Source organism: Echiichthys vipera, assembly GCF_963691815.1.
Source record: "Echiichthys vipera genome assembly, chromosome: 7".
Lineage (NCBI taxonomy): Eukaryota > Metazoa > Chordata > Actinopteri > Perciformes > Trachinidae > Echiichthys > Echiichthys vipera.
The window spans coordinates 15,535,813-15,562,698 of record NC_139832.1 but is presented as its reverse complement, the minus strand read 5'-3'; the positions used below and the strand labels follow the sequence as shown (position 1 = coordinate 15,562,698).

The 26,886-nt window shown below is 39.6% G+C and overlaps 1 protein-coding gene across 6 annotated transcripts in view; it reads right to left on the bottom strand.

Annotated features, from left to right (window-relative positions):
* LOC310949431 (pleckstrin homology domain-containing family A member 5-like) overlaps positions 1 to 26,886 on the bottom strand; it is a gene marked incomplete at its 5' end in the record, with an annotated part of 79,233 nt that overhangs the window by 17,753 nt on the left and 34,594 nt on the right. For 5 of the 6 annotated variants that reach the window (XM_083916899.1, XM_083916902.1, XM_083916897.1 and 2 more), the window contains 8 exons: positions 300 to 780; positions 2,419 to 2,928; positions 4,389 to 4,504; positions 5,803 to 5,903; positions 7,880 to 7,952; positions 10,412 to 10,516; positions 10,649 to 10,769; positions 19,411 to 19,494. In XM_083916899.1, coding sequence (XP_083773025.1) covers positions 300 to 780; positions 2,419 to 2,928; positions 4,389 to 4,504; positions 5,803 to 5,903; positions 7,880 to 7,952; positions 10,412 to 10,516; positions 10,649 to 10,769; positions 19,411 to 19,494 — 1,591 coding nt within the window. Of the gene's footprint in view, positions 1 to 299; positions 781 to 2,418; positions 2,929 to 4,388; positions 4,548 to 4,845; positions 4,978 to 5,802; positions 5,904 to 7,879; positions 7,953 to 10,411; positions 10,517 to 10,648; positions 10,770 to 19,410; positions 19,495 to 26,886 lie in introns of those variants that run through there. The other variant, XM_083916900.1, reaches the window with a different exon arrangement.

Here is a 26,886-nt window from a genome sequence, read left to right as displayed (position 1 = left end):
GAGAGAGTGGACTATTTTGTTACATACAAAAATTACATTTAAAAAACGTAATTAGCAACATTTTTTTCCCATGAACGGTGTTCCTGATAATCCAAAGTACATGTTGTCAACAGTTTTTAAAGTTCTAATGGAAACTGTTGGCAGCATGTTCTGATTCATTTTTGATGCTGGGAGCATCACTCACCTCCAGTTTATATCAGGGATGGATACCTCAAAATCTAAGCAAATAAAACCACAGCTATCTGCAAATACCAATAAAGTGATGAGTATTTACTGTAGTTCTTGTTATGTTAACTGACCTTATTAAGTTGTGGCCTGTGCCGTCTGTCCATGCTCATGTCTCCTCTGTAAACAGGAGAGGATACCTCTGAACGAGCACTGTTCATGTTGTAGGATCTCATCGGAGAGTAGCCACCGTACATAGACAGGGAGCCGTGGGAGGGCGAGGGAGGGATGGAGTGGCCTGGTGCAGCGTGCTCTGACAGGTTGATCATGGTTTTGGGACTGGCCATGTTGCTATAGAGCCCCGGCGGCCTGGTGTAGGCTTGTCTTTGCTGCCACTCAAATAACTGCCACATGGTGTCATCGCGCATGGAGCGGCGCTTGTCAACTGGCGAGGGACCCATGGCCTGGTCGTACAATGATGGCGACATGCTGCAGATGCTGTCCCGCTGTGCCATGCTATTTCTGGGCATACTGCAGTAGCCATCGCCGTAATGAGGCATATATGGTACCCGATGGCTTGGCATGTTTCTAGGCAGCGTCTGGTATGACGTAATGCTGAAGAGAAAACAAAAACAAAAAAAAAAGTCATTATGAGGGAGTTGAAGAGATCTTATCTACTTGTTTAGCAGACAAACTCTTCGACTAGTGTTTAGTGAAAGACAAATAATTCTGCAGAACCATTTACAAATTAAATTATTAAAATAACACAGATGAGCGGCAGAGATACTTAAGTCACATGAAGTTAACTACTTGCTTTTATATCTATATATTTTTATTAGGGCTTTAACATCAAAGGAGAGGAGGTACAACAATTTAATAAAAAATTACTTCATCATTTTTATTTAGTTTCCTAAAAAAAAGTGATTTTTTTTCATGAACAATAAGCTCTACTTTGCAGTTTCAAACTAGATAAGATGTTGTTTAATAGTCAATTAGACTCCTTTGCATTTTTTGGTTTTATCTCATCACCAAACAAAAACACCCAATTATAATTTGCTAGCTACCTCACTCATCAAAGCAATGTCATGTTATGAAATAGCAACAGTTAGTGCAAGTTTTTAATTTGTCTTTTTAGAACTTTGTAGTTGCAAAACACCTCTAGTATAGTCTTCTTTATGGAAGCTTCACTCTCAAGACCCCCCCCCCCCACCCCAGTAACAATTTGGACCTTTCCAGTGACAACAAAGCTTTGAAAAGCTCCACTTCCACAGTGAGTTGAAAGTCAGTGCAGCTGGCATCGAGAGAGTTTCCTATTAAGACTAAGACAGAACACTCACTGGTCTGTAAAACCCAGAAGCATAAAAAAAAAGGCTTGTGACTGCATGGAAACTAAACATCATTCTGGAGGACATGCATGTATGACAAACTGAGCCTGCTGGAGGAGTTGGAGTTGAATGGCAAGAGGATGGATAGGGAGTTGACATGCTTATCACAGAGGATAATTACGGAAATAAGGACCAATTATCTTGTTGTGGCTTTATCCAGGATAATCTTTTTAAATTCATGCATTGTTTAGATTTATCAGTTTATTTGATTTGTTTTTAAATACACTTTTCTCAAGGAGTGAGTGGATGAGAAGAGGCATGGGTGTCACACATGAGCACAAGCCAGGCGACGATAAACAGATGGAGAGACAGACACTGACAGACGGGCAGACAGGCAGACACAGTGAGAGAGCAAGTTTAATCTTAACCAATTAAAAATGGGAGTCTCACAGCAGGGTCAGTGACAGGCAGTAACTCTGGCTTACAGCTCTGCTCAGCTATTGTCTATCCCCAGTTCTACAGTACTTACTAGGACACTCAATAGTGTACTATTGAAGTGTTTAAATCATGGGGAGGGGTGTGTGAATCTTCTGGCTTTAAACAACACAGATTTCAAGTGAAATGGGACTAAGAAGCTTTGGAAAATCAGAGTACTACATGCAGGCACTCAGATGCTTAAGGAGAATCCCTCCTGTCTCACGATGTGTTTGAATCAGCATTTCTAGATTATACCAAGTTTAGCAAAGTTCCACTGCATGTAGTCAAAGTAGGACAAGATTGGACTCTTGTGCAACAACCTAAAAACAACTTGTGCTGGCATATTTTTTCTTCTTGCAGCACAAATATCTTGAGATCACACAATGAAAAAATCGAAACATTAAGGTCTTATTTTATAAAAACCTGCAGCAGTTCACATAATCAAACCAACCTCCTGGTGTCATCATCCTGGTTGCGTCCTCTTTGTGTGCGGACCCATTGCTCTAGTTGTTGCATAGAGCTGGTTCTGCTCAGGGTGCGTTCTGGCTCGTGGGTGGGATTTCGCTGAGTAGGAGGGACTCCAGTCCCATCAGCTGGACAATGCTCACCAGATCCATTCATCTGGGGGCTGCGACGTGACCCGTCCATTTCTGTCGGAGTCTGTGGCGAAGCGATGTTAGCCTTGACGGCTGCTGCCTGGGACGGCTGCAGTTTGATACTGTTGATCTTGGTGAGGGGGCGATCACGTTCCTCTCCGTCCTTCTGAAAGCCGTAGCGCTCGGCGTCTCGCTGCTTCCTCTCTTCATCTACTGTTGTGGAGGTGACTGCTGCAGTGCTCTCACAGTCAACCTCACAGTTGAGTTCATTGTTCTGGATTTCAGGCTGTGTGAGTGGCGGCCTGTGGTTGGCCACATGGTTGATCTCTTGTGGTCCACACTGCTCCACTATTAGCCTGTCCAACCTGATAAAGACAAAGAGGCCTTAGAATAAAAATGAGAAACATCCAAGACCCTGTGTTAGCTAAAGGCAATTAAGATCACCTGCTCAGGTATGGAAAGATGATAACGACATTAAATGAAATGGGCAGCTGGGATACTCATTTGTGTCAAAGATCACCAGTAACAGGTGTTTTATGTATCAAGTATGGATAAACTGTACTGTAGACCTAATGCATTACCTTTGTGAACACTGCTAATGGGGGCAGCTCTGAAACACAAGTGCAAGGAAAGTGGGTGGAGATGCACAGTGTTTCTTCCAGCTGCCAGAGGCGGCCAGGCATGCTAAAGGAAATCAGATAGCTCCAATAAAACACTGGCTCTTCTGGGGCACGTTACAGAGGTGCTGCTCAGACTTGGGTAATCCATTTGCAGCTCACTTTTGCCTCCTCTCTAGAAGACCTATATACAGCTCTGTGGTCCTTAGGGAGGTTACCAGAGTTAATTGACACCACTACTCCTTGGCCTTGGACAAACTCAAGGTCACAGCTTCAAAGTTTGGCAAATTCCCGTTAGCAGCATGGCTCACTGGGTTAGCAATAGGAGGGTAGTAGGAAAGGCATTCCTTCAGAGTTTCCACTTGTATCCTTTTAAATAGCAGCACTAGTCACGTAATGTCTTCTCCAGCCATATGTGGCTCCACCAGTCCAGTAGAGCACACATTTAGCTCTATGGTCTGCATTGTAGAAACAGTTAAAAGGAAAGGTCTTTGACAGATTTGGTCTACTGTATCTTGTACATTTTTTTACACTACCCATCAGCTTAAAATATGAAAAGATGTGATAAAACGTTATACAATACACTAAACACTAGGATAGCCTTTAGTCTGTATAGATAATACAAAGCTGTTATGATAACAGCATCACACTGTCCTATTTAACAGTGAATATTATTCGGTGGATATAAGGCACTAGTGCTCTGTGTAATTACAAAGCACTTTACCATTACGCCTCTGCTCACCCATGTAAAAGGAGGGCATTATTGACAGGCGGGCTGCCAAATGACAGACAGTTTAAAAAAAGAAGGAAAAAACCCTAACCTGATGAGTCAGTGATCGTCATCAGCACAACATCCTCTAACAATCCACTATACATTCACAGGGACTGACTGCACATGGCATTCATGTGTAAGTTCCATAACATTAGAGACCGTCACTGCTTTTTTGTCAAACCCACAGTCAAGAAATGTCAAAAGCAGGTGGTGAACGTAACAGGCTTAACAGAGGGAATGAGAAGCACTTCACACTGCTAAAAAAAAATCAGGATGGCAAAATTAACCAAGAAACTAAGTACTTGTTTAAAAGTACTTTTATTTTCAAATGTATTTTTTTCCTTTCAAAAGCAAAACAACCCACTGTAGTCTCCCAATTTCCAATAAAACACAGGCTCTCTCTAACAATTACTATAATAATGATCCTTTTACAAACCTTTTGACTGGCTCTGAATGCACAAGTGCAGCGTCTGTCATTACTTTCATCCAGGACTCCATCTCTTTGGCTGTGTCAGAGCAAAAATAGTATGTCCGCATGTTGGGATGCGTCGCCTGTTTTGATAATGGACAGGAAAAGTGACACAGAGACAATTACCTGAAAGAGAGAAAAGAAAAGCATCAAGTCAACTGAGCAGTAAATTGCTTGCTTTCATGTAGGTTTATCACTAAATAAGAAGAGTGTAGAGCTGTTGAGACACGTGTGAAGCAAGAATGACTTTAATGCATGTCATATGTTTTAGCAAATAGTGGTGATGAATTAGACGTTTTGTGAAATACTCCTGGTTGTGGGCACCTGAACCATCCACATACGCAAATCAAACAATGAGTCACCTGCCTTTCATGCATACCACTAGATTAGGGCAGTAAATCTGCCACAATACTGTAGGACTTACCATGCAGTTCATTGTATGGCAGACACACTGTTCCGTAGCTGCTCTGTTCCCTTGCAGTGAACAAATCAATTTATTGTTAAAGCCAGACCCAGAAGAGAAAAACAGAATGTTTAGTGAACAGCCTGAATATCCTGTTTACCAATGTCTGAAAACCAAAAAAAGCACTGTCATTGCTCCAATTACTTGAGAGTAATCTTGAGAAATAAGGAACTTTTAATGACATGACAATTTTGGCCACAACAACAAGATACAGGAAAAGTTGAAAATGAAAAATATGCAGTCAAAAAGTCACCCTATTCCTGAGCGAACCACTGTAAACTGATGAGGTCGTGGTCTGCTCTTGTGTTTCTCTCTTTACCTCAAGTCTAAGTTGAAAAAAGGAGTGGGCTGTGTGGTTGGAGAGACCTTGAGCAGACTCCTGGGCGTCTGTGTTTGGCTATACTTGGCAGGACAACTTTGTTGTCTCTTGGGGTTTATGAAGGACCCACAGTCAAATACTGTACACACCACTGAGAAGCCATAAAATATGCCTGTTGCCCTGTTACTTGTGGTTTCCAAGTCAACTAAGAGTACTGCAATGCTCTAGTACTACACCACTTGCAGTAGCCAGCACAGACATATCACTGTCAACGAGTGCTTTCTTTGCTTTCTTAGAGTGAGCAGTGTGCAGTTCAAGTTTTATAAATGACTTTATTGTCTTACTTACTGATCTCTAAATTGAAAACAAAACATGTTATATATATATGCTTAAAAAATACTGTGGGAATATAAAATCCCCACAGCAAAATAAAAATCTTATAAAATGTATATCACTGATCAAAGTACTTTTTTGGGAGGTTTTTATATTCATCTCTTATCATCTAATTGTATTAAAGGTTTAAATGATATTAATGCTTTACTCAATAATGAATGTGCAAAGTCTAACAAAGTTTGTCAGGAATGAAAACATGCACTGACCTTGAAAGCGTATTTTCTGTTAATGTGATCATCCACAGACAGCATGGAAACACGAAAGCTTGGTAGGAGGATGCTGCCAAGTATCCCCTCCTCTTTTTCATCTGCAGAGAAGAAACAATTCAACACAAAGCATTATGAGCTATTTTTGTCAGTCAACCTCAGTTCTCCATGATAATACACTAAACTCTTATGTGGAACGCTTATTTGGAACATTAAAAAAGGCCAAAAGACAAACCAAGTGCATTGTGAGGTAAAAACTAAAAGAGAGCATTGGTCAGATGAGCAGAGTCCGATCAGTAGAAAAGATGAGCATTGATTCAATGTTGTATACAGCTAGGCCGCTCTAATCCTCATTAAGTTAGCAGACAGGGCTCCCACATTGACAATGGAGCACTCTCCACAGGGGGGATTAGATTGAGTCCAGAGTTTTAAGCAGAAAATTGCTTAACCTACTAATTTGTTATAAACAATCTGCACTGCTCACAGAAAACACAGCGCAGGAAAACAAAATATATCAGGATAGTGACTGCTGCAGTCCCATATGTGCATTTGCTTTGTCTGCTCGGTGTGTGTGTGTGTGTGTGTGTGTGTGTGTGTGTACGTGCGTGTGTGCATGTGTGCGCATGTGTATGTGTGAGTTATGTAAAACGTGTAAAAGCCAAAGTCTCCTAACACATATTGGTAGTAACTGGGATAAACAAGGCTCATCGTGAACAGTGAGTAGTGTTTAGGGAAATAAGTGGTAGCTAAACTCTGGTCGGCCTCTGGAACTTAAGAGGTAGAGCTGTTCGCCCTGAAGCTATCTTAGAGCTCAGGCTCCATTACTGATTTCTGAAGGCTTGATCTATTTGCCAGCATCAGCTGAACCTGCGGCCCATTGGCCCCACATTTAATTATTCATCCATCAAGTTTCTGTGTCTCTGCAGAACATAAGTTAACTTTACGGGGAAGCTCTAAGCTTACAATAATAGCACGATAACTACAGCAGAAAGCAGTTGTGCTTAGTCGAGAGATAGTGCCGTTTGTGACCTCTCTGCTGATAGGTGGATTTCTCAACATGTCCATCTGGATAAAGCCTTTGGGTCTGCTGCTGTCTGTGGCTTTTATCAGCCAGTGGGCGAAAAGAAGGGGACAGGACTGGCAGACACCAGAAATAACACAGACTAGATGTCATCCTGATCAGCAGAAATGATGACTATACCCGCATTAAGTGAGCATGTGTACCCTATGTATTTCTCTGTAGTTGCAGCCAGTAGATTTAGTCTACAATTACCTTATGGACTCATTGATTCAGAGTATTCATTCAGTCAAACATTATCTAGACAGCTGTGTCAATATTTGATGTGAACATTAGTACTGTCTGAGAGAAATGCTCAGTCAATGTCATCTTACAAAAATAATCAGGTATAACACTTGCCAATGTTTTCCGATAGTAGCAAAGAGGAAGGTTTTTTAAGGACAGTCAGATTATAATAAGTGAATGGTAAACTCTTTCAAACTAAAAATAAGCCTGTCATGCAAAAACATGAAAAAATCACAGATTAAATTAAAGTTTCCACTTCAGTTAAAATAAAAATATGCATTACTTGGTTATGAAAGTATGGGTTGTCTTCGCTGAATTACAGAACCATGTTAATACCACACATATTGAAAAGGAGGATCACAGGGTTAATATAAAAGTAGTCCTCCTAATGTGGAATTAGAAGGGGATCTTTAAACGTTAGCAAGATACATTTTGTTAAATCAGCTAATTCCAAGAATAACGCTAGTTTGCAACCACTGTATAAAATCATCATCACTGGAAACTTGTTCCAAGATTTAACATTAGTGTGAAATCCAACTTCCTGCTATGCTTTCTCTATCAACATCATAGCTGCATCCAAGCCTTATTTAAAGCCAGTTATTTCAATTAAAATATCTCCTCAGTTGGTCCTAAAAAGGGGACTAGGAACTAAGCCAAGTGGCTTGTGGCTCTGAAGGTCACAACAGCAACCTGAATTACTTATAGAAAACCAGTAGTGTTGTAATCAGGCCATTACTAATGATATATGCTGGTAACTGAGAGGACAGGACTCACCTCTGTAGTAGAAGAGGCACAGGTCAGACAGCACAAACCACCTCTTTTTCCACAGCTTCATCCCTGTGCTGTCCTGAAAGATGCCAAAGTAATAGTGAACAGTTAAGGCCTTTGCACACCAAGTCGGTACTATCCATTGTACCCACAGAATTAATTCAGTTGCTAGCAGGCTTTAACTTTCAATAGAATGCAACCATAAAATCAACCTCACTGTTTCACGACTGTCTTGTATTGAACATTTTTGTGACAATTTAGAAAAATAAAAACAAATTAAACTCAGTGTGCAGGGAAATGTTTTTTTTGTCTGCTTTCTGAATTCACAACCTTCGTATTTATAGATCACTTCTCTGCAAATAAAGAATAACGTTTTGTAATTAAGAAATAGGGCTCTGTGTTCAATTCCTACAAATGTATTAGTGGTTATTTATTTAAAGTTTAAGAAAACTAAACAGAAAAAAAGCAAAAAAACATCCGCAGATTAACTGTTTGCTATTTTTAGCTTAAAACACTGGGTTAGTACCTTCAAAGGAAAGAAGCCAATAAATAACTTTTTCATTTGTATTTTGAAGTTTTAAATATGCTTTATAATCTGTCGTTAACTTTCTATTGTTATAATTCCAACTGACTGACAGGTCATCTACAAAACAGGTATAACATTTTCTTTCCTGTTTTGTCTTCCTGGGAATGTATTTCTGCACACTGTTGACTAAAATGCCTCCCTGGACTATTTTTTGTTTTTTGGAAGTAAATACATACTTTAATGGAGACAGTGTGGAACTCTTTATATCCACTTTGTAGGCCTACTGCAAAAATGATTTTCCTGATACAAACCATACTTTATTTGGTTCAGGGGAAACATTTGAGTTCTGGTATGGAACAAACATAATAAATAGAGTGCTCCACTGTGTAAAAAGGAGAAAAAGGAAGTATGTTCTTATGTGGGCAACAAAAATAAACCAATTCGCTTTAGTTGTTCTTTGGTATCACAATGTCGTGATCAAAGGGGTTTTCAGGCTGCTGCTTGAAAGGGATGAAGGGTGAGGAATAGGGTATTAACTCCCCCCTTTGCTTTATTGGAAAACTTGAGTCCTTAATCGTGGATTCCACCCGGAGACAAAAGTAGGGGGAGGGACCTCAACAACCTTGTCATTATGGTCAAACGGCATGTGGGCTGCAGTTTACTCTAAATGGAAATTCACTTCCACGAACCAGCATGTTTAACACATTAGTATCACAAAGTCACAATACCAGATGCTGCTCAGCGTGTTCATAATAGAGGCGAATCAGAGATGTACCAGATAAAGTCAGAACTCTTACAGCCATTAATTGCTTTCCCTCTGTTCAATCAAGATTTCAAAATGTGTTTATGAATAAACTTTATCAAAAGTTCTGTCAGATCTTGTTCGGTTCAGGCGGGAAGAGTAAACCAAGGCTTTAACCATCACATCAATCACTGTGGCGTTTTGTTCTCCCTATGGATCAACTTCAGGGCTGCAGCTTTTTCTCAGCCAAGGACTTCAATAGCTTCCAGGTTTCAATGAGGCAGGGAAATAAAAGTGCAAATCCAGCTTTTATTCAGGGTAGCAGATTTGTGAGTCTTTTGCTTGATCTACGTCACCCTGATTGAGGTCCCCAAAGAAATAGCAGCTGGCAACTGCACCAAAGGAAACCATCATCTGTTCACAAAACTGCGCCGGGAGGCTGCAATCAAAAGTAAATGAGTCTCCCACTTAGGAAGCATGAGAGAGTCCTGTCTGGCAAGGAGCTGCCTCAAGCACCCCCTTTTTACCCTCCTGCAAGTAACCAGGGAGCTGTGATGAGGGATTGGTATTTAAACAATGCCGCACTGGATGACTGGCTGAGCAGAGACACTGGACAAAGAGATGTTAGGATCCTGTAAGACAGCAATAAGCTTCCTTTGTTCTCAGGACTGTTGCTGTAAATCTTACAATGAGAGGGAGATTTTAACTTTGTTTTATGTGTAAAACCCTGTTTACAAAAGTTGGGACACTGTGTAAAACGTAAATAGAAACAGAATCTAATCATTTGCAAAACACTGAAACCCCATATTTAAAATGTTTGGTGCATAATGAGTCTTGAACTGTTGTGCAGCTGAAATCCTTCATCAAGAATGGGAAAACATTTCACTTTCAAAATTACAGCTGTCGGTCTCCTCAGTTCCCAAACACTTACAAAGTGTTGTTAAAAGAAGAAGTGATGCAACAGAAAGGTAAACATGACCCAGTCCCAACATTTTTGGCATCATATATAGGATATCATTTTCAAAACATTCAAAATGATGTCTTTGTTATTTTCAATTTTCAATTACACATGGGGTTTTCAATGATTTACAAATCCTTGCATTGTGCTGTGATTTGTACTTTAAACAGCATGAAACAGGGTTGTAAAAAGAATGAAAGCTGTATAAATTAAAGTTTGCATCCATGAGATGTGCTGTGCTAAATTCATACTCATATATGACTTATCTGACTAAAAGTAATGTTTTACTTAAAGTCATTTGATCTTGCTCACCTGTTTATAAAGCCAGTTTCTCTTGATTACTGGGGCATTGGGATTCCTCCTGATGGAGTTGGATCTCTTCCCAAAGTTGTGAATTTTCTTGGAAGGTCTTGATGGCTAGCAATACAGGATGAATAATTAAATAGCAAAGTGAGCTCAATGCATAAGAAAAGAAAAGAAAATTATCGACTTTTAGAATTCTTTTCCATTATTTTCCTAGCTTAACAGACACGCATGATTGTCACTCACTCTTCCTGCTGGGCTACTGGGGTTTGCGGCGTAGTCTGTCCCGCCTGTGTAGTTGGAGGCCTCACTCATGGTGCTTAGTGGCCGTTCCTTCTTCTCATTCGCTGGCACTTTGGAGGCAGATCTAAACAAAAGACACAAAGCATGCCAAGAGCATACAGGCAGATCATTAGTCAGAAATATAGACTGCTGATTTGGGTCTACTGACCTCGATAAAAAAAAGCATAATAGGAGGAGGCACACTTTTATTGTCTGTTCCCCCATCCCTCTGAAGTTCAGACTCTGTTATAATGAGATCTCCACATGGGCCTATGAAACAAGCCAATTACTCCACCATGTCACTGCAGATATATCCCTAGTTGTCCAACAGCTTTAAATAGTCTGAAAAGTTTTTGACATATTGAAATGCAGCATTTGCAGCAGTGAATCAGGTCAGGGTGCCTCTAAAAGACAAAAAGAAATTTAAAGTTTAAATTCAATACATTTGCCATAGGATAGAACACCTTGTGAAATAAGTTGAGTCTATGTTCTTTAGGAAGGGAACATTGTTGTGGTCTTAAGGGAACAAGAAAGGAAAACCAGCACAGAGCAGAGGTACTGTAAAAGTAATCTCTCAGATATACTGGTTTCAGGTCACTAAATAAGGACATAAGCTGCCAACGCTGCACTGCAAACTCCCCCATTTAACCTGTCCATTTGATGAATGACCTAATGTTTTTTAGATTATATGGTACCATTCAGCATAAATTAAACACTCATTTGATAACCAATAATCAATCCATGTATGCATCATCTGCATGTACTCTCCCTCTGTACCATCCGGATCAAACTTTCGACCTGTCCATCGGTTAGACATGAAAACAAGACCATTAACTCCAAAAAAAGGAAATTCAGAGTCAATCGGTTTAACAATTCAGACTCCATGCTGTTATACTGCACAAACATGAAAAGGGATCACAAGGGATAACATCAGCTCGGCTCACAACAGCAGGCAACACACGCAGGATGTTCATTCCCGTGCAGCACAGTGACAGGTCTGACAAAAGACAAAACAAGGACAACCACAGACTGACTCGGTCTTACCTGTATTTAGAAGAAAAGTTACATGGTTTGGTACAAGGTAAGGCTGCAAGAAGGAGCACGATCTAACCATTATGTACTTGAGATCTTATGATGGCTGGTTTGCTGGCAGTTTCACACATTAGAGGGATTTTTTTCTTATTATTAGAGTTCAGTGGCTGTCTCCAGTGTCCGGATATGCAGTATAAGGGGGTTCTGTATAGACATGATCAAGAAGTCAATGGGTAGACAAGTGGGTGTCTAATGCTCTCTCAAGTTGAAGTGCCCATAATTTTCAACTCACTACTGTAAAATGGCTGCTTGTGAGTGATGAGTAGCCACTGAGACTGGCCCTCTTCTCCATGTAATGACTTGGCTCCAGAAAATGAGGTCCAGTGATTTTCAGCACTTTCAGCGACAGGCAAAGTCCTAAGTGAACCATAATCAATGGTGTCGACCTGCCATCAAAATCACAGGGTAGGAGAAAGTGTGCCGACTATGTTGTAAGAGAGACGTTGCTCTATTTGGCCAAGAGAGTCGTTGCTATGGGGATGATGCACCGTCTCGCCTCGTTTCACTGGTGTGAAATGGCAGGTTTCAGAACGTTGCAGACCTGCACATTGCAAGTGGTTGCAAGTTTCAACTCATCTCGTCGGAATCCTCGGTCAGAACTGGGCTCTAGACTCTGATGACCTCACAGGTTTTTTAATCATTTTTCTGGACTTGTGGAAAGTTTTACAAGTCCATAAAAAAATCCATGGGTTAAAAATGTATAATAGAAGAGTCATAATGGACATTGTAAAACTGTTGAAAGGACACCTCCAACTGCAAACGGACATCTTTTTTTATAATGGTGACCTATGGAGAAAATCCTTTTTGAGCTGTATTTTTTGATGCAGCGTGGCCACTGGAAGAAAAATGGCTGCAAGGCCATGGTGTGGTGTGGTATCCATTTCTAATAATGCATCCATGATCATCACTGCCATGTGTGCTTGAAAAACTTGAAAAAATACTTAAATGACTAATTAATGAAATAATAATGAAAAGTAGTTGCAGATTAATTCATTTATCAACTAATTCGAATCGGCAATAACTTGTACAATACAGGCTTGCTTCAATCCCAATTGAATTAAATAAATCCTGTGCTAATACAAAAAAGTTGTTAATATTGTGAATTCTGATGACAAATCTTCAAGCACTTTTAACTCTCAAAGCTTCCCCATTTGGGACTCACAAGTATTTATTTTTCAACCACTTACAGTAAATATAATGGACACATTCAATGCAGACCACCAAATGCTTCTATATTTTGAAATTAAACTTTACGCTAACTGGCTCTAAAATGTAGGCAGGAACCTCCAAAACAGGCTTTAAATTACGATTTGCTTGTTTAAGTTGGTACTTGTCTCCAGTAGTGTTGTCACGATACCAAAATTATGACTTCGGTACGATACCTGCCTAAAATATCTCGATACCGATACTGAAACGATACCACGGCAGAAAACTAAAACATCAGCAAAAGTAATGGAATAAAATATTAGATGACAAAATGTGGAACTTAAAATTATTTATTTTTATTCATTACAACACTTAAACTTAAAAAGTCAAAATAAATATAGAGATTTTTGTCAAAGCTGCAGAACTTTATGCTTATGCTTCAATACTACTAATATTATCATCATTATTTCAGGCTGATAGTTAACTTAGCTGCCAATGTGGTTACAAGCATCTCTGTGTCCAAAAAGACAAGTGTCTTGTGTTGTTTATTTGTCTTGTTTGCTCTCACAGATTATTTAATGACCTGATTTTCCATTTAAAGCTCAGTGTTTGTAGTAGAAAAAAATTAACAGCACATTAACTACAATTCTATTCAGCATAAAAATAATTGTAAATCTGGCAATTCATAAAATAAGATAATACTTTATTCGTCCCACAAAAGGGAAATTTGCAATTTGTATTTTAAGTTGATAAAATTCAAACCTTGTATTATCAGCCTGCAAACTACATTAGTGCAGTAAAGTCTAACACAACTGAGCCAGACCCGGTGGAGCTCTGTGCTCTTACCATACCATTTTCCAATAATGTAAATTACAATATATCTTGTAAATTTTTGACAATAATGTACATGCTATGATTATATTACTAGCACCGGTTGACTTAAAATGAGTGTTGTTGTTTATCATACTTGTGAACACCAGCGCATGTTATCGTAAAGTTCATGTCACCAGTGTGAACGTTGCGTTAGCAGACAGAGACATGTGGAACCACATCGGACTGTTAAACAGCTTCTCCCCTGACTGCCTCCTGCAATTCTGATGGGGAAAACAGTTCGCTTGACTTCATCCGGGGGATATTTAACGTTATCTATTGCTAACCTGCAGCTCTTTGAACTCTCGGTGCAAATCGGGGTGTCTGTCCGCGGGATGCTTCGCCAGGTTGGACGTGTTGCCTTCCTTGGTCATGACCGACTTATAGCGTCTCTTACAAACGGGCCTTGTGGTGTCCGTGGGCTTGCCCTCGCTGTCTGCAATGTAAGTGAAATATTTCCATATTTAGCTCCGTGCGTCTGCTTTTACAACAAGCCTCGGACGGTCGGCAGGAGCACTCGTGAGACTTTCGGCCATGTCTGTCTCGCTCTGCTCTGTGACTGTCTGTCACCGTAAAGCCACGCCCACTCCGTCTGCAGGCAGCGAGGAAGCGGAGAGAAGCTGCACAGACACGCTGTCGCAGAAAATTCAGAAAGTACCGATACTAATAAAACGTGAAAAAGTATCATTCTTAACGGCTGGGTACCGCGGTACCTTTCTAGTATCGGTATACCGTGCAACACTAGTCTCCAGACAGCACTAGCCCACAGTGGATATGACTGTGATGTACAAACACTGTAATAGTTAATAGCAAAATACTGGAGCAAAACAACAACCATCTTTGTATTAACCACAGCTCCATGACAACAGCAAAGTCAGTAAATGTCAAATCAAAGCCTGAAAGGGCCCAAAAACATTACTATATCTACCTTCAAACCTGGGAAAAGGGAGTTTAGTTTGGTAACGTTTTGGCTTAACTCATATGCAAGAAATACAGCATAGGTTTACCGAGCATCTATCTTCAAAGAAACACTATGGACCGATGCATGTCCATCACAGGGCAAACACACAGCCCTGCAAATGTATTCCAGTGTCACATCACTGCCTGGTCCTGCATGGATTTTGTGTGCCTGTGTGAGTGTGTGGGTCCGTGTGTGCAAAAAGAGTGAGGAGGGATTACACTGCCACTGAAGCTTGGCGCTCTAAGCACACTGGGGGGAAACACTGAACGGAGCGGCTGAGGGTGCATTTTTAAATGACCACACAGCATTTCTAAAGAAATAAGGGCGCTTTCACACACTTTTGTTTGATGGTGAACCTGACCATTATCTATTTAACCACCAAAAGACTAGAAGATAAGGCAAGCATACACAGATAAATATATCAGTGTACATTCATCATGGGTTCAGAGGTGCAGCGTACTGTGGCTGAAAGCTGGGTGACAACCAAAAATGTACAGATATCAACATTATTCACCAACCTCATTTCATTTATATATTTTCATCTATGTTCTTTAAGTGTGATGCTTTCAAGAGCTGCCCTCCCAAAATTCTCATATAGCTCTAAATTAGGTTTGAAAATAAGGCAGCATGGAACATAAGAGTGAATGCAAGGCATTTAAGCATATTTAAAACAAGACTGTGCAGTAGATAATGCAGACATACGGTTGTCCTGTAGGCCGGATGGGACTTAAAAAACATATTTTGAATAACGTATTGTATCTGATACATCATCATTATTATTATTATTTATATTTTATTATTTTTTCAAATGTATTTGATGATAAGAAGTAAATATGTAAAATGATCATATAGATTCTTTGGGTCATATCCCCAGCTCAGAATCAGGACTTTTACCTGCGTACATGCAGCCTGGAAATCCTAACGGACAGAGAATTGGTGCACACAAAATCAGTTTTAAAAGTTTTAAAACAATATGAACACTTAACTGAGCTGTGTATCACAATGACCATACTACTTTATTCTATTGTAAAGAAACATTTTGTTAGGACCATGCAACCAAACAAGAGAGCAGATTTAATGCTTCCTAGAAAATCAGTAAACTGCCAACACAGTGAACTGAAAGGCAGGGATATAAGCGATTTGTCCAAAGGCAACGGCATCAAGGGTGAAATTATCTCCCTGCGGTTAGTTGTTCATTAAGGTTTAGATGAACACAAACAGTAAAGTGCACCTTACAGGACTTTGGAATGCAAATGCATAACAGGTCATCAGGCAAACCACCATTCAAAACACCAACAGTCTGTTGTTAGTGTGCAACAACAAGGATTATTTACAGACAGACGTTTTAAAATTTGTTACAAACAAAAAGGGGAAACACACACTTATTCATTTGCATCTACAGTAATAGTTTATTACCTGCTAAATGCTGGGTGACAACATTTTCCACAATTCACACTACAAAAACAGAGGAAAGACACATTTGTTGATAATTAAAGTTTAAATGGTTTGCCCAATGAGGGGTTTTGAAGACTTGCCGCACATAAGCAATATATTGTGTTGGAATATCCTGAATCTATATATTTGATCATATTCAAGACAAGATCGTTTAGCTCATATATCATCCCGCTACGCTGTCTTCTCACCTACCACCCACTGCACTGATTGCACTTAGGAATGGATAATGTGGATAAAACCTGTCATCACAGTATATGTAATTTTATATTGCAGTATATTGGAATAATGGTAGGCTACAGTTTCTGGGATATGAATTTATAAATTGTTTTAACATACAAAAAAAGATGTAGTAAATCAAACAGCATATAGTTCTAGATACTTGTCACATTAATACAAAAAAATCCAACATTGCCAAAATACAGTCCTACTCATTGATTTTCAACATTGCCTTTAAGGGTCTAATAAATCCAGAGATATTAAAGGGAAATCTACCCGTGATAAACTGCATGGTAAAGTCTCCATTTTATGTTGTCATTTCACCCAACCTGGATTGCCCTGAACATCATGCTCCTAAACTTAGTTTCATTCTTGCAGACGTGGGTTTTGGTAAACATGTGTTACATGTGAGTTATACATATGTCTCCTGTCAGCTTGCACATGGTCATGTGGACCACTAAAAATAGGCCCAGACATGTGCAGTAATGACAGCAGAATGCCGAGGCATTCACTGAGGTAGTTGAAGACAAACTTAAGCAGTCACTCACACATCACAGCGTACCTGATAGCCTAAGTATGACTGACAGATGTATATTTAATATAGCCTTTATGTAGCAAATTAATAGTCTTGAGCAGATTAGGAGGCTAATGTAAAAGTAATAGCTTAAATTGGTCCCTCAATAACAACACAGTTGCGTCCGCGCCATGCATTTATACAACTGTGGGTTGCGTACATACTCCACTTAAAACTAAACTGACACACTGAACCTTGAAGTCTACAATAATTGTAACAAGGGCAACGAGCTCCAGGCATCACTGACTCATCTGTTCTGGTGGCAGCAGAGCTTCAAGGAGTTTGCATCAAAACTTTCTGAAGATGTGATAGAGTCATTTTATTAAATAGAGGATTGAGTGTAATCAGTGGTAGCTATTCCTAACACTGTATGGTACAGCTACAGCTTATCCGCCTCTCTCTTAGCCTCTCCAATAGAGGCTGCCCCACCTTCTCATAATTACACAATACAAATAAGTTTCCTTTCCAAATGAGGCTTTTTTTCCCCCACCAGAGTAGAAAAGGACTTATTTTCAAATCTTTTAACTCAAACCTATTCTAGGTTTCCTTCATCTGAATAACCAATATTCCCTTTTTAGCTATGGTATTTGTGTGTTTTATATTACTTATTCTATGCATGTTTTTATATGTTAAACTGGACTAGTACTTAAAATGGTCTTGCCAAATGTAAACCAAATTTTGTGTTTTGGATTTAATGAAGGAACAGAGAAGATTAGGCAGTGATTTTCAGCCTGGCCTCTTTATCCCTGCGGCAGCTTAAATCCGTCTTTGCCTTTTATTACTCGCCCAGGGTGAAGATTCCCCCCTTATTACTTTTTTCTAAAACCTAGCTAACTGTTGGATGAAAGGCACTGTAATAAACCCAAAAATAATAATGTGTCAAGTAGTGGATTTATCACTTTGATGTTGCCCTCCCAAAGCTGACCTCTAGTACATCTGATTTCATTTAGCAGATTAACTTACAACGACAAAACACTAATTGCTAAATTAGATATCATCTAGCAGTGGCATGCTGTGCCTCTCAGCGTGAAAAACAGCAGAGATGTGAGAGTAACTCAGTGAGGGGAGGAATGTGTCAAGAGAGTGCAGTGTGACAGTGCACTTCTGGTAACAAGAATCTTTGCAACCATTTTCCAATGATTTCATCTCTGCTGAACAAAATGCAGCTCATAAGAACTTGGTGAGACAAAGAAAAAGTTCAATATATCATAACAAACAAAACCAGGATCTTTCTGAGGCACATATTGAAAAAAGATTAAACTGGTGCCGATGATGAGCCATCACTGAATTCCTATTCCACTAGTTACTGGACTCCCTCTTGGGAGTGACATTTAATGAAGAACATATTTCAATCAGCATTCATTGCTCAATAAAATAAGTGACACCAGTTGTGATGACATCACTTCAGCGCAACAATATAACATTACTGACAATATGCTATGACAGGGGGTTTCTGAGGGAAGTGAGAAACTGAGTGAAGCTGATACATGTTGTGCAACATTAAGCTCAAATGGCTAGGGTGGTAGATGAGAGTTGAGGCTAATGTCATGGTGTGGGTTGTGCTTCAAATAGTCTAGCACATGTGTATTTAGTAAACTTATGGATTGGGACACGGTAGTCAATTTGAGAATTTGAGTTGTATTCTGCAAAGGAGGCCAAAGTTACAGATCGACATCCGCCCTCTTTTTGGACATCCTGCAAACCTCTGGACAGAGCATTTGACTTTGTCCACACCTTACTATGAGTGTCACATCAGTGGATAAAAAGATAGTTCAGATCAAACTGAAAATGGGAGTACTGACGATTCCTGAGATGGAAAGAAATTAACTAAATTCAATCTGACCGACTCATAGAGTTGTTCTCATTGAAGTGAAAGTTCAAGATCCAGTCATGTGGGCAGACATGTGGTTGTTGTGCTGAAAGAAGTGTAGATGATCACATGGATGTAACATTGTTTGGTCACATATCTTTGTACATATGACAACTGAAAAGGTTATGAACTCCTGTCCAGGTCAAAACGAGGGATGCGCTGTGAATTTCTGCATTCCCACCGGCTGATGTATGCATGATACTACCCTTAGTATCCAAGGCTGACAACAGCACTTGCAGAAAACAGCAGTCCAATTATGCAGTAAATAAAACTTCTTTAATAATATGAGCATCTAAGAAGTACCTAAAAGGGACATTTCCATCTTTAAATATTTCTTAGAAATGTGCTCATGACAATAGATTAATAAGGAGGCAGAGGCACTGAATAGGAGGCTTTGAACTGAAAGGGCAGAACTGCAAATAAAGGGTGGCAAGGCCCAGACTTGTGCAATGTTGCTTACACAGCAGGAGTTGAAACAGCATACTGTAGTGTTCAAAAATGCAACCCAGTGTCAGTCTTAAAGCAAAAAACAAGAGACTTACTGTTCGTTGATGACAAAGATGCAATTGTCTTGCGAGGGTAAGCTTGAGACAGGATGCTTGCAGGTCACCTTCCGCTCATTGTGACTGTTGAAAATAAGGAGGGAAAAGGGGATCAATGTTAGAAAACACTGCACACACATTTCAGTAAAAATAAGCCCATCAATAATAAAAATGTCGAATTGATATGCTGCTTGTTGCCCTGAAAACCTGAACCTATTTTCAAAGAACTCTTACAGCTATAAAGGCTGAAGTGAACTCTTCACCTGCAGAACATGAGAGCAGCTGAGGTAGAGTTTGTATTGGCTGTAGAAATAGGAATATTGAGTGGAGACGGAACAGATACACAATATTGAAATAATATTAGCGTCCTGGGCCAAAGGAGAAATTCATCATTTAAAACTGGTCCAATCTGTAAAACTGGTCAAACCAGACACGTATAACAGAAGACGCACTCAAGGCACACCAAACAATGGCTTAAGTGCCCCATGCAAAGATAAATTGGGCCCACAGCTAAAAGAAAATGAAGATATTTTCTTTTCAAATAGGAGCACTCTCTCGTTTTTACAACAAACAAATATACAAAAGGAGAAAATAGTTGTTTAGACGCAAATAAGTATGTACTGAACATCAAAATCATTAAAAGACATTTTCACAGGGTGCCCAGTAGGTCACCTGGTAGCGGGCACCCCATAAACAGAGGCAGCAGCCCAGATTCAACTCTGACCCAGGGCCCTTTGCTGCATGTTGCCCACTCTCTCTCTCGCCCTCGTTTCCTATCAATCTTCAGCTGTACTCTCAGCTAAAAAACCCAAAATCTACAGGCTCCAGCAAGCCATCCTACACTCAACATCTAATGACAGACTTACAGAAGATGCTACCCACCCTTCCTGTTGATCAAAAACAGCAGCCCACAGTCACTTCCACCCTGACATGATTAGAGCGCCTGGACACAGGCCACACAGTCATTGGAGAGGCGGAGTCCAAGGACTGGGGCCTTCACAACAACAACAGTAGCTTTCCAGTAAAGTAGAGCCTGGTCAGTGTTGTGCGTGATCTGGGTAGACTGGGGGCGGAAAGCTCAGTAAACTTTCAAATAAGAATGACAAGCTTTATTGTTTCTCACTATTAGTAAATCCTACATCGAGCAGCATATTTGGATTAGTGTCTACGCTGCTACAGGAAATGAATTCAACATCGAGATCCAGTTCATCAGCTTCCTATCTCATGACTTGCAATTTAAGGATGGAAAATCAATGGTTATTTTATTATATTGTCAGTGAGTTACAGCCATAGGAAGTTCAGAAGTAGTTATGGGGAGTTATTATTCAAATATATTGACAGCAGTAAGTATTTAACAAGACATCGGACAATGTGAGTTGCATGAGCTGCAGTGTCAACAGCCGTCTCCGAAGCTACTACTGCATTTACATGCCGGAAAACTATTCTATATTTCAACTCATTGAGGCTGAACTATAACAGAGGACAGTCAAGCTACAGCCCAAAAATAACATTTTTTAAACATGGGGTACTCATGTACTGAAAGGAGCAAATACCAAGGATGAAATAGGGGGTTTAGTTTCAGTTTAGCCTGGAGAGCAACAGTCTCCACAGCTCTGGTCTATAATTACTGAAGGCACTGTTGGCAGCGGAGCACTCTGTGCGGTCTTGGGGCAGACCAACGGCACCATTTTTCTTTGGTATCCCTTCACACATGCCTATACTGTTCTGCACATAGGTTGGCTACAGATTTAAGGGGATATAGGTTATTTATGTACACAGTAGTGGGATGAAAGAACAATGTTATGTGGAATCATGGATGGGTTTGAATATCATTTCTTAACTATCCAATATTTGAGAATCTTTTAGCTTCGATACTCTTAACGCAAGTTTGCTTTCATGTGGTACTTTGCCATGGCTAAAAAGGAAAAGAGCTTTAAATATAAGGGTGCATTTTGCCAACCTATTAATCGGCAATGCAGGTCATTTCATTACAGGAAACCAAAAATTTTGTTACCTTCCAGGATATTTAAAGGCGATCTCCAAGAGAGATCTCCAAGTCCAGTGTATCCATGTTGGTAGGTTTCTTTTATTGAGTCACTGCAAAGTATCAAGGAACATATATATTTTAACCCTGCCTTTACTATAATAAAGCGGAGTGATGTTTTACCATTAGCATTACTTTCTGGAGCATTGCATTACACGGCCATTTGATATTTATTTGATGACCCTGCCCCATAGATCATGGAAGTAAAGTATTTAAGCCCACTCTGCCCATTGACATCAATAAGGAGTGAGCAGACAGCCTACCGTAAAGATAATTTCTCCTTTAATATTAAATCATATTCAATGTATGACTTCAACAACTGAAACAGTTTTATCTTTTTGTGAGCTACTTTGAAGCTGAGTTTTTTTTTTAAAAAGGGTGTAAATCATATTGTCTTAATAAAAGTGTTTAAAGCTGTTTGCTTCAATATCACCTTCAAAATGAAATTGACAAATGGTTTTAGGGTTACATCTATAAAATGAAAAGCCCCTCCTGATGTTAAGAACTTTTCTGCAGATGTGTTGACTGACACGTGTGCGAGGTCAGTGTTTTTAAGAGGGGGGTGTGTGACATCAAAGAGTCCATGTGCCTATATGGACGGAAGCTATTTAAGAATGTCCTAAACATTCTCAACATGATCCGTGTGGACGACGGTGAGTTCTTAAAAGTGGGCTATGAAGTAACTTGATGGCTGTGGTTGTGTGTAGGCCAGAAGAAGGGCTGGGTGATATGAAGATATATATCATCAAAATAATATAAAATTGTCTATCGTACATGTTTTTCTATCACAATGTTAAAAAAAAGCTGTGTTACGGTAATATTTACGTCATTTGGACGATGCTTTACGTACTTGCTTGTCATGGTTATTTTGCATTAAAGTTCTTTTAAAAAAAGAAAAAAAATACTCCTTTATACCATACTTTCATTTGTAAAGTATTTCAATCACAGTGGAGTATATAAAAATAGGCTTCACCATGTCTTTATTTCATAAAGACTATTTATTGAATTACCAGAAAACATGCTATCATGATATATATATTGTGAGAAAAGGATGAATGCATCCCACATTACAGATATGGATAGCATATTATCCAAAATCAGTTGTATTGCCTCCACATGGTCTCAGTATCTAATTGTAGATACGGCAGGCTTATAATGCAAACACATCTATTGACAGAATATGTGGGCTGTTTGCCTTGTCTCACACAACACAAGACTCTGAAAACATCACTGGATCATAATGTAATCAAAGTTGATGACAGCATCCATTGTAACAGTAAAAAGCAACTGATGCTGCACAGCTATCGGCTAAAAATCTCTTTTTGACTTAATATGTTTTTCAAAGTATAAATGCCTGCTAATCTTAGCTTACAACACATTTGTAATGGTCATGCTCTGGAGGATGTGGTCTGTGGTCACTATGGTCAAGTAAGTCAGCATAATATCACAGGGCTGCACAGTAAGGGGAGCATATGGTAACATTTTGGCTTCCAGGAGGGCAAAAAACATTCTATTCTCTTCACTTAGGTCTAGGATTTCTTCTTGTTTTCCAGTGGGAGATGTTGGTTTATTGGGTGTGTAAGGATGAAGGGAACCATGAGGTTCTTTGTCTCTTGACCTGATGTACAGGAGTAAGGAACTAGGAGTGGCAGTAAGTGTAGTGAGGAGGGATGGGCAATTCAAGACCATCATGTCCACAATAATTAGCACTGAGCTGCAGTAATGAAGAGCTTAAAGTCTGGGGGTCGGTACTCCACATGCTTCGCTTTATTGTTCTGGGTGGGTCTTTGATGCCTCACTCCCCTTCTACTACAGTTAACCACAAACAACCTAGAGGCTCCAAAAAGGATCTTTACATTTGAGAGAAGGGGGAAGGTTTTTATGAGTTCTGACAACATATCATTGGGCTTTTAACACCAGAGTTTGCGGGCCTAACTGAAAGCTACCTTATGTAACTATTTTACTTGAAAACCAAACCAGACCTCCAGTCCAGATCTTTGCTTGATGCATTTTTTAAAAGGTGAGGTGGGGTCAAACATTTGGTTCAGCATTCCTGACTTATTCCTGTCATCTGCAAAGCCAAAAACAGCCATTTCATGCTAATTTTGGACCATTTTCACCGAGAAATTATGTTTGATGTTCATTCACCAGTCTGAAGTTCATTACACAAACATTTTGAAGTTCTAAAATCATTGTCAAAAGATCATAACAAAAAAACCTGTCACCCTCAACCTCTTTATTTATTTGAAAGTAGAGGAATAAAAATACTTGTCCCCCTTCCCTCTCCCATCGCGATGCGTCGCTTTGTTTACAAATCTTTCCACAGACCTTGGAGTTTTTGTGCATCTTGTCCAACTGTTTTTGAATATTTTCATCCGACCAAATCTGCAGTAAACACTCCACCTCTGCATCACACCAACGTGAACCTTTCACTGCCATTGTTTTAAATGTCCGCGCGTGGTCCGTTTTGTTTTTTTTTGTTTTTTTTCTATGTCCGAACAGGCGCACATAAAATCCCGCCGTAGGCCTCGTGCTTGTGCTTGTACACGTGCGCGCGGTCGTGGTCGTACATGTGCAGACGTGCTTTACAAAAGCCCACCTCTCCTCTCTCTCTCCATTTTAGCACACACTTTCTAGAAGGATCACACCCTTATCCTAGCAGTGCTAAGCTAGTGAAATCATACCATCCTATTTAAACCGGGCTGTATCGTACCCATTTCAGCTCCAGCTCCTTTAGCCCATACCCATGTCTCACATTAAACTCTGCATTTACAAATGTGACTATTTGGTGGCATTTAAAAACGTATTATATGCATGTACTACTATCATTGTCAAAATAACACATAGTTAGATTTTTTAAATGTCACAGGACGAGTCTACAATAGTTCAGCAAGAAAATGTCTTGGTCCCTTAAACAAATCCAAGTACAAATCACCAAACAGAGCATTTCAGCAATAATTAATTCCCTTGTTAATGCTCATAAATCTAATCCTATTACATAGGAATGAACTTGGATACAATGTTACAATGTTAGGCAAGGCCACTGACTACTGAATGAAGCTTTCACATTATCAGGTGAGTATTCTTAACTAGCATTAAAAAAAAAAAAAGAGTTGGCTGTAGTGGAACTCCTCAGTACCTCATAGACATTGACTGGAGGCATGAATGGCCGGCCCCACAAAAGCTGAGCTGAATAAGCAGAATAGGCAGTTTGTGAGTGGGCATGTAGGGGGGCAGCAAGAGAAAAGACAAAAAAGACAAAACAGGGGTTTTGCGGTCCCTGAGAGGCCACATTAAAAAAATGCGTGGTGGCAACATGAAGCAATGTGCTGTCACAAAAATAGCACAACCTGGACTACTGTAATATCCTTAACTCATTTGGGTGCTTATCTTTAAGGCAATGTTGAGGAAAACTTGCATCACACTACAGCCATTACAGAGCACAAAGCCAGTAGCTTCAGATATGTATGCCTGTTAAGCTTTGACTTTCACCTTAGATCTCTTTACTTAACAGAGGAAACAGCTGCTCATTCGAGCCACAAATCAGATTTTGTTCACAAACAATTTAATTAGCAGCCCCCTCAAAGCAGCTGCGACTGTGTGCAAAGTGTGTCAAGGTGACACAGCTGAAAGGGGGAATCAAGAATATTTCAGAGCCATGGAAACGAGCTGCCTTCTCAAAGAAATATAAAACACAGATTGAAAGAAGTGAAATTTTGTATTTATAGAGATAATTCAGGAAGTTAAACTGCAGTGCGTTTAGTCATATACAACTAAGCTTCATTGTGGTCTTCTGACCAGAGGCCAACATGATACAACCGTTCCTCATCGGACAAAAGGATGAGTTCCTTAAAGGTCTATTTATGAAACGTAAATTACAAACACATTACACCATGCATCTAAAGTTTCTATGTTCACTTTCAGTGTCTGTGAAACTCCCCTTGTTAACCATTCAAAGTTCAATTTCAGGCTTCATTAAAGACAACAGCTTGCTAGACTTCCTGGCAGATAGAAGAAACCCAAAGGCAATCTCTTGAAAAGTACTGTATCAAAAACACTATGAGGATATTTATGACAGAAAGCAAATCCATACTGTGTAGCTACAGTATGTAGGTTCATTGCAGGACAAAGAGCAGCACCCAAAATAGTACTCTGACTCTTATAAAGGTCATCTTCTTAAAGAAATAGATGGATGAAAGGCTTGGAAGCTGTAGTATTATTAACTACTGGCTAGTATTTTTTTAAAGATGTATAAAATGGCCAACTTTGTTTCATACTGTTAAAGACTAGTAGTAAGAAGTGGGAAGTAACAGTTGGTTTCAGGTGTTCATTCTCCCTTTTGACCACATACTGGAGTCAAGCGGCACTGGAAATGTCTCACAACATGTATAAACACACATTGCTGCTGCCATCATGCTAAGTAAACATCTAGCATTCAATTGCGAAACTAAGCACATATACGAGGGCGACTTCTTACATTAATTTTCTCCATATCTCAGTTAACATAACAAAACTTAGACCCGAATGGTAGGTCTGTACATGACAGCAGTTTTGACCACTTTGCAGATTATCTTTCATGACTCAAAGCCTGATACCAAATGCGGCTCCACCCTCCAGTCCCCTTAATGTCTTCTGCTCAGTGAGTGCAGAGGCTGGACCCGCAGCCAATAACAGGGCCTCTGTACATCTCCATCACTGCTGACCTTTTTTTTAATGATATCGGGGTCTCCCATATAAAATGTATATGGACGGGCCATCTGAATAAATCACTCAATCCAAGATTTATCCAGTTGACACTGGACTATCTAAAGGGAAGTGTTTGATTGATGTGTAATTTGATGTGAAATCAGATAGAGTAGTAAAATTACTTCCCTAAAAATATGTTGTTGTTTTTTTTTATTGCAAAAGGTTTCACAGCCAACCTAAGTGTTTGACGATGACCAGGCTGCTCCCAGGCTGAACACCACAAAACAATTATGTGTAGGAAACATTGCTGAACCCTCAAGGGTTCCAAGTGTGTAGGAAGCACTGAGCATTGAGGACAATGGTTACAGAATGAGCTCATGGGGAAAGTGAATAAGTAATACAGACAGCATAATTGCTCCTTCTCTCCCAGTGGGTTTGACAAGTGTCATCCCAATATTGGGGTTTTGTACAGTGATCGCAACACTACACACATGCTAAACCTCACTACACTATGTATATGATGGTTAATAAATATATGGCATTATAAACAACTGTGCAACCCAATCCACTTTGTAATGCATCAATCAAACGGTCTAGACCACAAGCACAGACAAAAATACTTCAGTCAAAAATGTTTTTCAGATTTGCCACATGTTTTGCATGCAGACACAAAATAATGGCTAGCTTTATAGATCATAGTTGTGTATGGTCTAAGGCTACACATAAGAGTTCATATCTAAAAACAT